The sequence below is a fragment of the Neopsephotus bourkii genome, unplaced genomic scaffold, assembly GCF_033783945.1.
Source record: "Neopsephotus bourkii isolate Nb327-2 ecotype Australia unplaced genomic scaffold, CSIRO-AGI_Nbou_v1 NB_272, whole genome shotgun sequence".
NCBI classification, from domain to species: Eukaryota; Metazoa; Chordata; class Aves; order Psittaciformes; family Psittacidae; genus Neopsephotus; species Neopsephotus bourkii.
Window position 1 is genome coordinate 13,421,774 of NW_026900781.1, and position 12,835 is coordinate 13,434,608.

The following is a 12,835-nucleotide window of genomic DNA, read 5'->3' on the forward strand; positions in this document are numbered from 1 at the left end:
TGCAGCACCTCTCCTGTGAAGGCAGACTGAAAGAGTTGAAGTTGTTCACCCTGGAGAAAAGAAGGCTCTGTGAGACCTTATAACAGCCTTTCAGTACCTAAAGCGGGCCTACAAGAAATCTGAAGGGACTTTTTACAAGGGCATGTAGGGGTAGGACAAGGGGGAATGGCTTTAAACTGAAAAAGGGTAGATTTAGAGTAGACATTAGGAAGAAGCTCTTTACTGTGAGGGTAGTGAGGTGCTGGCACAGGTTGCCCAGAGATGCTGTGTCTGCCCCATCCCTGGCAGTGTTCAAGGCCAGGCTGGACGGGGCTTTGAGCGACCTGGTTCAGTGGAAGGTGTCCCTGTCTGTGGCAGGGGGTTAGGACTGGGTGAGCTTTAAGGTCCTTTCTGAACATCCCATTCCACTCTACATAACCTGTAAGCCACATGATAGTCACTGCTGAAGTTGAACTGATCTTCCAACTGCTAAACACCTCCTGCTTCTGCCATCTTTGCCAGCAACGATGGGGCTGTCAGTGCAAATGACAGCACAGGTCACCCAAGTGCCTGAAAAAGCCTTCAGAAGTTGAACATCAGCACCCTCCTCCTTCAAAATCCTGCACCAGATTTTGGGCAGCAGCCCCCTTGCCCTTAGCCTGAAGGCAGAGTGCTGATCAGGCACTGGCATTAGGAGCCTGCTGGCAACAGACGGCAATGAAAGCGTTACAGTATTCTCTTCTTCAAGAACAAAATTTAGGAGAGTGCTGTCATAGCAGCCTGGCGGGACAGCTCTGGCTTGGGCAGAGTGACAGCTCTGTCACATCTCAGGGTAACTGCTCTCCAGTGGCGCTGGAAGCCTGGCAGCCTTTGGGCATCATGCTTTAGCTGCAGAATAGCAAAGCACATTTCTTTCCCTGTCTATGTCTATATTAACAACCCATGCTTTGCCTCCTCCACTGAAGAACATGCTAGGAAAGAGATCCTTCTTTAGGAAGGAATTAAAACGTGATTCTTCAAAGTGCAATGTGAAGTCCCAGTCCCTGCTTAGCTGCCTTTGCAAGGACAGGTACTGGCACAGGCTCATGCTGAAATAGTTACCCCCTTGCACAGGTTGTTTTGTTTTGCATTAGCAAGTTTCCAATACTATTGTTTGAGGGTTTGCATACTCTGGATTAAGGCATTTCAAATGGATCTCCATCACGTGCATGGTTGAAGGGTTAATCAGGGCAAAAGCAAGATACATTAAAAAAAGGCAAAGAGATAAAAGACAGAAAACAAATCAAATGGAGACAACACTCTAAAGGGCATGTTAGCTACCTGACAACTCTGTGTAACTGCAAAAATTATGCACACCATCAGATTTTAAACATGTTCTTATGGCCCGTTCCAAATCCACATAACCTTGTGCAGGTTGCTGGAAGCACCCATGTTCTCTGTTATGCATTGGATATGGTCAGCTGCACTGTGGTGAAATGCAGAATTCAGCTGGTTTTGTACCAAATAGATGCAGTTGCTTTGTGAGATTCTATGAAATGGGTGTGAGCTGTGGTAAGAGATCAAGTGATGGGTGAAAATTGTCTCACCTCAAGCACACCCCAGTGCCTGCTGGCATTTTTTTGAGTTGCTGTTCCTTTCCCCCTCCCTCCTCACACGTTACTGATCTTTTCATTGGCAATTTTTATTTCAGGTGTTGAGAGAGGCCAGGATTACACGCTCACAGTGAAATACCTACAAGTCCTGGTCGACATGCACCTCAGAGCCAATCTGGTCTTTAAGGAGAAATTAAAGTCCTATGATGTTTTCCTCCAGAAGTCTTGCCACTGCTAAGCTGTCCACTCTTTTGCTGGGGCGTGTGCATATCCTGCAACAAAACATTGAAAACAAAAGGAAAAGAGCATTTTGATAGCAACACAATTACTTTTATATGTTATATTGACTACTCTATCTAAACATGCTATCAGTTTCAAAACTTACTTTCAGTTGAAACAGGAAAATAATCTGAAGCTGTTGAAATCGCCATGGTTTCAACTCTCAAGCTATACATTATGTAAAATAAGACTATTTTAATGTAATATTTTATTATAGATAATACTGTTTTTTTTCTAAGAAGTCCTAACCAGTACTTTGACACCAAACTTCAATGGCAAATAGGTTTTTTAAGAAACAATCCCTCTCTTTCCTTAGTCGCACCAATGAGCATCAGTAGGAGTTAACTCTTAACTTTTTATCAATCACCAACATGTTCTGTCTCAGGACAAAAACATACTTTAGAAGTCAGTAAAAAATTGGTCATCTTGGATCAGAGAGAAGAGTTCTACGAAGAATGCACTAATGGTTAAGACAGAGCTATGCCGTCCTTACCAAGTTCAGCACATTTTTTTTCAGCCTGTGCTTTTGTACATTGTTTTATCGACCCATTCATACAACAGTGACCCTTTGCACTAGTCAGGGAGCATGTGTTGATATTAGAAATAATGGTTTTATTATGTTCCATCTCTTGGGTAACATGTTCCTGAGCATGAGATAACCCAGATAAATATCTGATCTGTGGACCTTCAGGCTAACTAGAGAGAGACAAATAAGACATTTCATTATCGGGAAAGATAGCCAGACTCCCTGAGGAATTATTCCAGTTTGCAGAAAAACCTGTATGGTCCTCAGAAAGCATTCTTCACTGTAGGAAAACAAGTATCTTGAACCATTTTAATGCTCAGTAGTTCTTAAGACACAGCTTTCACATGTGCCTGCAATCCCCTAGGTCTTCAGTGTTCCTTGTGGACCTGGGCTATTTTACCTCTAGGTAGTTAATACTTTAGATATGTATTTCTCCAGGTAGTTAATACTTCAGGTATGCATTTAGGGTGCTTTTTTTTTTTTGTGAGAGACAACAAGTAGTATGATGTTCATGTGAGAAAATACATAAAACCCTACAGAAACTAACATTCCAAAATGGCAAGTCAGAGTCCCCCAGGTCAGCTTACTTAGATGGCCTGAAGATGTTAAAACCAAATTAAACTGAAGCACCTTTCCGCAGTGCCTCCGCAGCTCCCGTGAATTCTACTGGTAGAGTTATGCTGCCACCTATTGTGAAGATGAACTCGGGAGACATTTCATTTTGCTAGGCAACGTGTGTGCAATAATTAGTTATCACTTGTCTTTCTCTTTTCTGTATTACAAGTACTTTCTTCTGAACTATCTGCCACTGATGGTTGATGGAGACAGGATGCAGGCACCAGTGTATTTTCAGCCAGACCAAATGCAGCTGTTCATACATTCTGAACTCTGATCTGCTCCAAAGTACAGCTTAATTGGGCTCAGGAACACAACTGCCTGCCGCTGTTAGCTCAAGGGCTGGATCAAAACTGAAACCCTGTTTCTCTGTCCCAGTTAGCAGCTGAGGCATACAACAGTCACAGCTGGAGCAGCAGCACACTCTCCCTGCAGCAAAGCTTTGAGATGTGCTTTTCCTTCCTCCCTTGTTAGAGGAGCACAAGGATGGTAGGTTAGTAGCTGAGACACCACTCAAGCCCCAGTATAAACTTATGGCTGTGCATTTAGGACTTCTGCTTCTTCCTCCTAAGCGCAGGTGCAATCCACATACCCTTTAGGTATATCATGCCTGGTTCTGTAGCCACCAGCCAATAGAGCAGGAAGCTCTGTAGCCGTAGCCACCAGCCAATAGAGCAGGAAGCACTATTGTCCAAAGCTGCTTTTTTTGTATGTGCAGAATTTAGGCAACCTTACTTCATCAGAGCAGCTGCAGGAGGCTGGGGTCAGCAGATCTCTGGAGACAGCCATGAGCAAACTAAACAAATTACAATTGTACTGACATCTGTCACCTCTTGACAGCTAAGGCAGTTTGGCACTGGTTGAGCTTCACAGTTCTGTGTACCTTTCTGCACTTCTCACTTTCCCTCTGCCTTGGCATGACACATAGCCCTCTCTTCCTTCACGTCCCCAGTAGCATCAGCTAAGTCAAAACCTAGGCTTTAGGCCATCACTGCCATCCTAAGGTTGCTTAGCTGGGAACATGAAGCCATCTGTTCACTCCCAGGCAAGCAGTGTGCATCATCGCATTCCCTTATGCTCTCATCTTTCCAATCCTGTCCATGCTTTCCTCATCGTTCCTTTTCCTTCCAGCTTTAGGAACCAAATGGTTTGTATGAACAGGCTTCCACCTGCAGCAGCACTGCAGCAGTGCAGTGCTTGGAAGTCACTCATGAACAGCTCAGGTAGCTGCTCGGGCGCACAAGCCAGTGGGATTTGCTCATTTATCTTTAGGGCGTTCAACAGTTTCCAAGTCACTTGGTGGGAAAGAGAATCCCTTGAACTGCAGCTGTAGCCAGACCCCATGGCCCGGGTGGTAGCGGTGCCGCCGAAGAGGATGGCTAGGTGTGGGCACTGTGGTCTCCAGGCAAGGCAGCATCAGTAGGATGAGGTGTTTTATACCGCTTGCTGTGCCAGAGGGTAGGCACTTTCAGACTTTTGAATTGACAGATCCAACCAGGATCTATTAAAGTCAGGGTTGCTTGCAGCATGAAGGCAAACAAGAGTATCAGCAGCTTGGATGGCATGGTAAGTAGAGTGCATTTTCAGGGTAATACAGTAATTCACAAGTTCCTTGGACACATGCATGCACCTCCCTGGTGTCCAGGTAGGGGACACAGGGCACTTACAGAAATGAATGCTGTGTAACGGTGTCTGCATGACACCAGGGTTCAATACCGCCCAGTTATTGTGGGAGTTGTCTGAAGAGGTTGAGCTCATTGGTAACTCTGAGCCCTCCCATCACCTTTGTGGGTTTCTCAGGAAGTGAGAAACTCTGGGGAGTCAGCTGGGATAAAGACCTGAGATAAAGCCCCTGGCCCTCATCTCTGTAGGTAAGCTGCTGCTAAACAGCGGGAGTTAGAAGTGCTACCTATACAGTAAAGCAAGGTGACAGAGTAGTTAGTGCCTTTCTCTTTCTCAGCACTGCCTGAGTACAGTCAGGTACTACATTCGTATCAGACACCTGAGCTGTAACTTGCATGCTTCTAAGCTTCTTCCCTACTCCTGGCAACTCCTGTTGTCCTTCCACTTAGTTCAGCAGACAGAAGAAAGATCTCACTTTCCAGTTACTACATCCTTAGCACACATATTCTTTACACTGCCCTCAAAAAAAGTGTGTTTCAACTGGGTTTTAGCCCAAATCCAGGAATCATCATAATATAAAAAAGCCTTAACTGTTCTGAGAGAGGTTAGGTCAAAGTCCTGGGACTGTCACACAAGGTCATCCTCTTTCGCCCAAGAGATCCATCTAAAAGGAGTTTAAGTGAAGAAACAGTGTCCTGGCTTCAGACACAGGACTGACCTTCAGACAAATAATCTCAGCTTTGTCTTAAAAGTGACAGATTCTAACCAAAATGGTAGCTTGGCAAGAGGTTCCACAATCCCATCCCTACACCCAGAGCAGAGCATCACACTTCCTGCATTGTTCTCAGTGACCAAGGACAGTACTTGAACACAGATATTTTTTTTTCCTTTTTTTTTTTATTGCTGTTAATTCAAGGAAAAAGGTTGCATAAAATCCAATCTCTTCTAGAAATATAAGTGACCTTTCCAGTACATTTCAAATATCAAAGTATATGGTAAACATACAAATAAAGAGAAGGTAACATACCTCCTATTTACAGTACAGTATTTTAAATCATAAAATAAGTTCCATAAAGTACAACTGGCAGGTAATTCACAATACAAGTCCATTGGTGGTTTAACACCCTCACTTCAACTCAAACGCAGTTCATTCATTTCAAGTGGTCCAAAAATACCCAGATCAAATAAAAATTTTAATCAAAATAATTTTTCATTTACTACTTAAACTTTTTTTTTTAGATTTTTTTTAAATTAAAGCTTTCATCTACCTCCCTCCCCACCCCCCCTCCAAGAAAAAAGTTTCAAAATGTACACTGGTGCTATAAATATAAATGCTACCTATGAAGAAATGTAGTAATCAAGCTTTTTTTTTTTCTTCAAGTTTTTTGTCTGTTTAGCGATTTCTTAGACGACTGAACCCAAGATTGATTTTCTTTCATCCCTCTACCGACAACAGGTCTGATTTTAAGAAAAGACATCTCTGCCATGAACTGTGAGGAATGCCAAACCCTATGGATATACAGTGGTAGTTGTTCATCGGTGTTGAATGCAGCAGTCAAAAAATACACTCATCTTCCAGATAACCTCAGTGCACTTTAGGAAATCAAATATTACCTGGAAGCAATTTAGTACATATATTGGCTTTTAAAAATAAAATAAAAAATACAGCAGCATTAAACTTACTTACTCATGATACTGACATGATTAATACCATCTGAACACTCATTTCAGTCTTTCACATTATACCGTAATTACGCATAGTGGTAAATTGTTATAAAATAGTGACTTTGCTATTTGGTAGACAGGTTCTAATACTAATACCTGACTATTCTGTAGAAAACCATAGCTTTTGTTCAGTTTGAAATAAAACATTTACATTCTAAGTACAATGCAACACTGTAATAGTTTAGGAAAAAAATACTCAATCAAGTAATGTTCATTCTGAGTTGACACGATGTAGAATAGCTTTAAAAAAGGAAAAAAATGCTGTCAACTTTCATTACAAATGCAAACACACTGAGTACAACATTCATACCAGGTTTTGTTTTCACCTTTGATGCTGAACATACAGGCTACAATGGAGGAAAAATCTGTCAATTTACGCTCGTTCATTTTTCTAAATCTGTTCCAGTCCACACAGTTTCAGCCCCTTCCTGCTCTATGTGGTTTCATGTATTTGGGACTCTCAAGAGCTGTGTATATGTATTATTAACAGATATAGTACACATACAGTATTGTGTGTTCCTTTGGACTCTCCTGACAGGGCGCTTGAACATCTCCCCTCAATTCATGAGCATTAATTCAGAGTACGGGCAGGGTCTGTATGAACTGCTAAACACTCATGCAAGTCCAGCAAATTCATGTGGACAAACAGGGGAAGAAAACAAAACAGCAGCATAAGGAGAAGAGGGAGGGAGGGAAGAAGATTGTGGTGGGGAACATGACCAAGCTTCTTCTTTCACCATATGGCTGCTCTACCAGTGATCTCAGAGGTCAGAGGACTTTTTTGTTTTTAATAAAAAATGCAGTAAACATTGCACATGTCTCAAGTCTTCAGTGCAAAAGCATGGTTCGAATGCTCTTTCTGATTGTTTGGCTGTGTGTTTGAATTACATGCATTACGCAAGCCTTTTGTAGAACCAGGAGGAGACCAGGGACTCAGCTTTCTTCTTTTGTACGGAACAGAGGTGCAAAAGCAATGAAAAACTCCAAAAGAATATAAAACCGGGAATGTCCCAAAACACAAGACCGACCCCCCTCCCCCCCCGCTCCCACACACACCTTCCCCCAATTTCCCAAGCTTCAGTTTAAGTAGGCAATGTTTACTTGTTTCAGTCTGCAGAATCCAAGGTATCATTGGAAGGGGGAGGGGGAGGTGCGTATCTCAGTCTGTAAGTGCCTAAAACGGGAAAGAGAACTACTAAGTCACTGCTCACAATTAAAATGGATTACAAAACCACTACAAGGTATCAAAATGGACATGCTCTTCAAAAGGCACTATCATCCTCCAGTCCTTTTAAAGCAGGTCCTAAGATTTTATACTACATCCTTTCACCTGCTTGTTAAAACTCTTACAAAAAAAATAAAATACATGGACTGCTGATACAGGGCTTCTCCTTTACCAGAAAAACACAAAGGAAAGGCAACCCCCATCAAGGTTCATCTTTCCTGTTCCAGTCTGACCAAACAAGGAAAGAACGGGCACAGGCCAAGAATCAAAATCGTTTATGCTCTATGCGAACACTGCCTCTTCCCCATTCTTCTGGATGGAGAGAGAAATGGCATACATAACTGAAGCCATCCCTTCCATTTTTAGTTCCAATTGGTTTCTGGTTCTTTGCTGCAACTTGTCCAAAAAGTTAAAGCATGTTCCATTTCTCTATTGCATGATGGGGCACAGGACAGCTGACTGTGCGAAGGTAAGCCTTAGAAAAGTTAAATTACCAAATGGCCAGTCTGTGGGGTGTTTTTATAAATTCCCACAAGCTTTAAGAACTCATGTTCATGCCATAGACAGTAATTTCATTTTTTGCCAATGAATTCTCTTAAAAACCCCTCTGATCAGGAACAGAAAAATTGAAACAACATGCAAGTGTCAACACGATGCCAAAAACGTACCAGTGGAAAAAAGAGCAATTTAGGACTGATACAGTTTGACGTCCCAGCTCCGAATCACACCCATTTTCAACTCCACGCTGAGAGCCCCGTTCCCTTGCATTGTTCTACAGAATTTTCAGGCAGAGATAAGATACTTGCAGTTCTAGAGCAGGTCACTAGTGCACAACCATTTACACAAAACATACACACACACGCACACCTTTCTGCAAGACCAGAAACAGCACATTCAGAAAGGTAAAGAGAAACTGCTAAACTCAAAAGCAAGTCCGTTGGGAGTTATCATGATTACCTTGTTGACTGGCCTCCATGGATGACTGCTTACAGTCCTGCGCATAGTGTCCACTTACACCACAATTGTAACATGAAACGTTCCCATTCTTCTTGGGTCCCGACCCATTTGTGTTGGCAACTACGTTAGGTGCTGGATATACAGGATAGAACCTCCCAAATCCTGCCATCTGCTGCATACCATAGTTGGCTTGGCTCCCCATCACTGGGTCATGCATAAGCCCATTTGCATATGGAGACTGAGGCAGGAAGAAAGGAAGTTGTGTTCCATTGCTTTGATGTGCTTGATTGAGGTAGCTGCCATTGCAAAGTGATGGCAGAGTGAAGAAAGATGGAACTCTGTAGACTTGTCCATGAAGTGGGTTATGATAAAAATAGCTATTTATCTGAAGGCTTCCATTGGTCCCACAGCTACACCTACGTCCACAAGAACCACAGGGACCAGATCCCAACTGCTGTGGAGGTAACATTGTCCCGTTAGTGTTATTATTTCCAACAGCGTTTATGTAGGATGTGCTGTCACTCTGTGCAGTGCTGTGTGTTAGAGCAGGGCTCGGGCTAGGGGCAGGGCCTGGCGTATGTGTAGGTATTGCAGGAGGAACAGTGGACTGGACCTGACCAACACCTAAACCAGCAGACTGAGGTGGTGAGGAAGTTGCTACAGTGTTTAGCACATTTGTATTCTGGTTGGGCAACACACTGGTAGCATGAGGACTGCCTGGCAAAGCATATGAAGCTGGTGGAGGTGGTGGTGCTGCTGTGGAGAGACCAGCGGCTGGAAGAACTACCTTTAGATTGGTAGGCTGAGGGATTGCTCCTGGGTTTCCCTCAATGTGAGGCACCATTTGATTCAGTCCTACCACCTGGGCTGCAGGTTTTGTGATGGGATCTGTAGTAGGAACCGGGGATCCTGGGAAACTACCTGGATTGTGGACTGGGATAAAGGCAGTATTTGGTGATCCAATACTTAAGTTTCCTGTTGGCTGCTGTGGTCCATTAACTGTGCAACTTTCTGATGACCCCTGTGGAGAGGGCATTTTCAATCTGTGTATTGCCAAATGCAAAGCAGGGCTACCAGGCTGGACAGAATGTGGAAGGAAAGTGGATGGGACTGGCAAAGGGGAAGCCATCAGCTCAAGGCGCTTCTCAGGTTCACCAGAGGTTACTGGGCCCATTCCACCAGGAGGTGAATTTGCAGACTCCCTCACTGGGGAGACAGCAACAGGCGTGGTAACAAGCATTCCCATCGTTTTACCATCTGCTGATATGGGTGGTGGGACAACTGCTTCAGGCTTTTGGGCAGCGCTGTGCATCACACAGTGTAAGGCAGGCATGAAGGAAATATGCTGAAACTTTGCATTCAAAGGATCTTCTGAAAGGCTTCCATTTTCATTATTCACTGAAGAGATCTGAGCAGATGATTTGTTCACATTTGATGAATTGACAGCACTGTAGCCTGTAAACCTGGTTGTATTTTGATTCCCAGAGTCCTCAGAATTGCTGTCTGTATCTGTGGAGACACAAGTATTTGTCAGTCAGAAGAATGAATCTGAAACAACGTAGTCATGCCCTGAAATTATTTATCCACATAAAGCTTCCTAAGTTTTGTGACACAAATGATAGTTACATCCTTCTGAATAGTAACAACTTTGAGGTTCATTTTCATTCACCCAAATCAAGCTAAGTCAATCTCCACCACTTGCCTATATCCAACTGCCCAACTAGATACTGTGCTTTTGACTTGTGTGTATCTGCAAACGTGAAGAGTAGGACACAGACTGATTAGGAATTTACATCTACCTGGAAAGACATTAACACAGCTTACCTAAATGTGGCAGAAGTGGCAAACTGAACTGTCAATACAAAAAGAAGGACGTCTCGGACATGCCACACAGAACTTGACATAAACCCAATCCTTTTCATGCTAAAGTTTTTCCCATTACTGTAATGCTGAAATATCTCAAGACATCTATGCCTCTGATGAGTGATGAAACCCACAAAGCAAAATGGCTAGTGTGGCTAGTTCAGAAATAAAAACACCTAATAAAACTGAGAAACTAATTAATACAAGAGATTGGTCTAGGAAAAAAGACGTTCAAGCACACTCGCCATAAATACAACCTCTGTCTTTTTCTTCTTCACTATCAAAGCTTTCCCTCCCATCATGTCGTGGACTTGAAGGAGAACTGTAACTTTCAGATGATGTCTCTCCACACGTATCATGACCGGATCCAGCATCCAAATTCAGATCTAAAAATAAAAATTGGAATTTTTATTTTTAATCTCAGTATGTGGAAGTGAGGTTATTTTGGTCTGCTCTCATCTCATGCTAGTTTTGATTTTTGTTTGTTCCTATTTAATTGCATCTGTCTCCTATATTCCTACCATTCCAGGCCTAGTCACTAATGACAAGATGCTGGTGGTCCACACACTAGAAGTGCTAAATTTCTTATAGAGGTAGCCTAACAGTAACTTTCTGCAACTACTACTCCACATAAAGCAACCTGATGGAGATTTTACCGGTATTTTTCCGTTTATGCATGAAGACACATACCTTAAGCAATTGCATACGAACACTCAGTCTAGCATGTTCTATACAGTAAGTCAAATCCCAGACTAGGCAATCAACATGCTAACTGGTACTGAAACAGATTTCAGATTTATGATTTTCCCTTTACAGCAGAACAATGAATAAATCTGCAAAGCCTTAAATTCTGTTTCTTACAAACAGCTTGGGAAAAAACATCTTACCTTTTGCTGTTCCTGTACGGATGTGCTGTGATGCTGCAACTCTAATTCCATTAGTCCTGTTATTCAACCGGCAGTCAGTTTTCTTTGCTTTTTCCCTGTGCAATTAATATTCATGTTTGGTTTTGTTGGGGGGTTTTGTTGTTTGTTTGTTTTTCCAAATGCATGGGCGCAAATAAGCAAAACATGAATGAACATGTAATGCCACTGTAAACACAGGCAATGACTCCAGGCCACAAATGCGTATTTAACAGCTATAACAACAAATGTACGTAATAAGCAAATAGGTAAAGGCTGTTAGGGCAGCGTACCAGGAAATAAACTGCAAGCTGTGTTACTGAACACTAAATAAAAAAGAAAACACACAAAAAAGTAATTGTGCAGCTGACACTAAAGTCATCTTTGCAAGCGGACGTGTGTAATGCAGCCATACACCAGACTAGTGTAAAAACATCTGGCTACGGAGTAATAAAAGTCAACTTGGAAGTAGGCACAGTATTAGATAAGGGTGGAAATGTTTTCAGTTCCTCACAGTACAGGACTGTGTAGCCCATAGGAAGTTCTGAAGCCCTCAAGGTGCAAATTATCTTCAATAAAACACTTTAGCAAGTTACAGCCACTGCATAATGTTAAGGATTGCTGCCAATTACTGTTTTCTGGACAGCTTTATACCTTTTAACTTTCAAATAAATATAAAGGGGAAAAAGCAATTCAGTATCAGTTAAGAATCTATTCCTGTTCCTTCATCTTGTCACTGAATGACAACTAATATTTTGAGAAACGAATGCATACAATTACATTCTGTTTTTCAAACTACTTCTTTTCAGAAGCGAAAATAAGGATTTTTATGTAGACTGGCTTCAAAATACGCCAGCTCTTGTTCCACAACGGCAAAACAAAGCACCTAATTGATTGTAGACTCTCCATTTATCAGAGTGAAAGCACTACACTATTTCTGCATTACTAGTTATATTGAAACCTACTTTTCCAGCTGTGGCTTTCCTTTCTTCTTGCTTACTGTAGACAGACTTCGTTTTTCCACTGTATGCTAGACAGAAAATACAAAGATGCCAGTCAAACAACAGAATTTGTATCACGAAAGCCAATAAAAAAACCTCTTAGACTGACAGATCTGTGAGTCCAAAACTAGTGTGCTCACATGTGCTATAACCATATGAACAACTACTTTAGAATAACGCATCTTGTTTATGTTTATGCCACTACCAGCAAAACACGCAGCAAATCACTACTTGCAAATATGCCAAATATATCAATCACATGGTTGGTTGCATGCTGTTTTTCCTCTTGATGATAAAACCAAACATGTTTCTTCACATACCCACCAAAAAGGCTAATCAGAAGGCTTAAGAGGCTACAGAATTTACTGACTGAAGTGGAATTATGTGATCTTGAGGGATGGGAAGCACATGTGGCAAATAATTTCTACATAGTGATAAAGCAGATACCCAGCCTTAAACTGGAGGTTGCTGCTAAACTTAACTCTAGAATAGAGCCTAGAAGCACGCAAGAAATAACATACCATTTGCATAATTCTTTAAGTATACTA

At 42.1% G+C, this 12,835-nt stretch overlaps 1 protein-coding gene across 8 annotated transcripts in view; it reads right to left on the reverse strand.

The window, feature by feature from the left end:
* Positions 1-1,639: 1,639 nt before the first annotated feature.
* The window catches only part of ZCCHC2 (zinc finger CCHC-type containing 2), a 44,809-nt gene continuing 33,613 nt past the window's right edge, over positions 1,640-12,835 (reverse strand). For 4 of the 8 annotated variants that reach the window (XM_061346657.1, XM_061346656.1, XM_061346653.1 and 1 more), the window contains 5 exons: positions 12,252-12,316; positions 11,272-11,366; positions 10,630-10,770; positions 8,522-10,030; positions 6,235-7,513 (listed from right to left, as the gene is read on the reverse strand). In XM_061346657.1, coding sequence (XP_061202641.1) covers positions 7,446-7,513; positions 8,522-10,030; positions 10,630-10,770; positions 11,272-11,366; positions 12,252-12,316 — 1,878 coding nt within the window. In that variant the 3' untranslated portion in view covers positions 6,235-7,445. Of the gene's footprint in view, positions 1,844-6,234; positions 7,514-8,521; positions 10,031-10,629; positions 10,771-11,271; positions 11,367-12,251; positions 12,317-12,835 lie in introns of those variants that run through there. The other 4 variants (XM_061346655.1, XM_061346654.1, XR_009724460.1 and 1 more) reach the window with 3 other exon arrangements.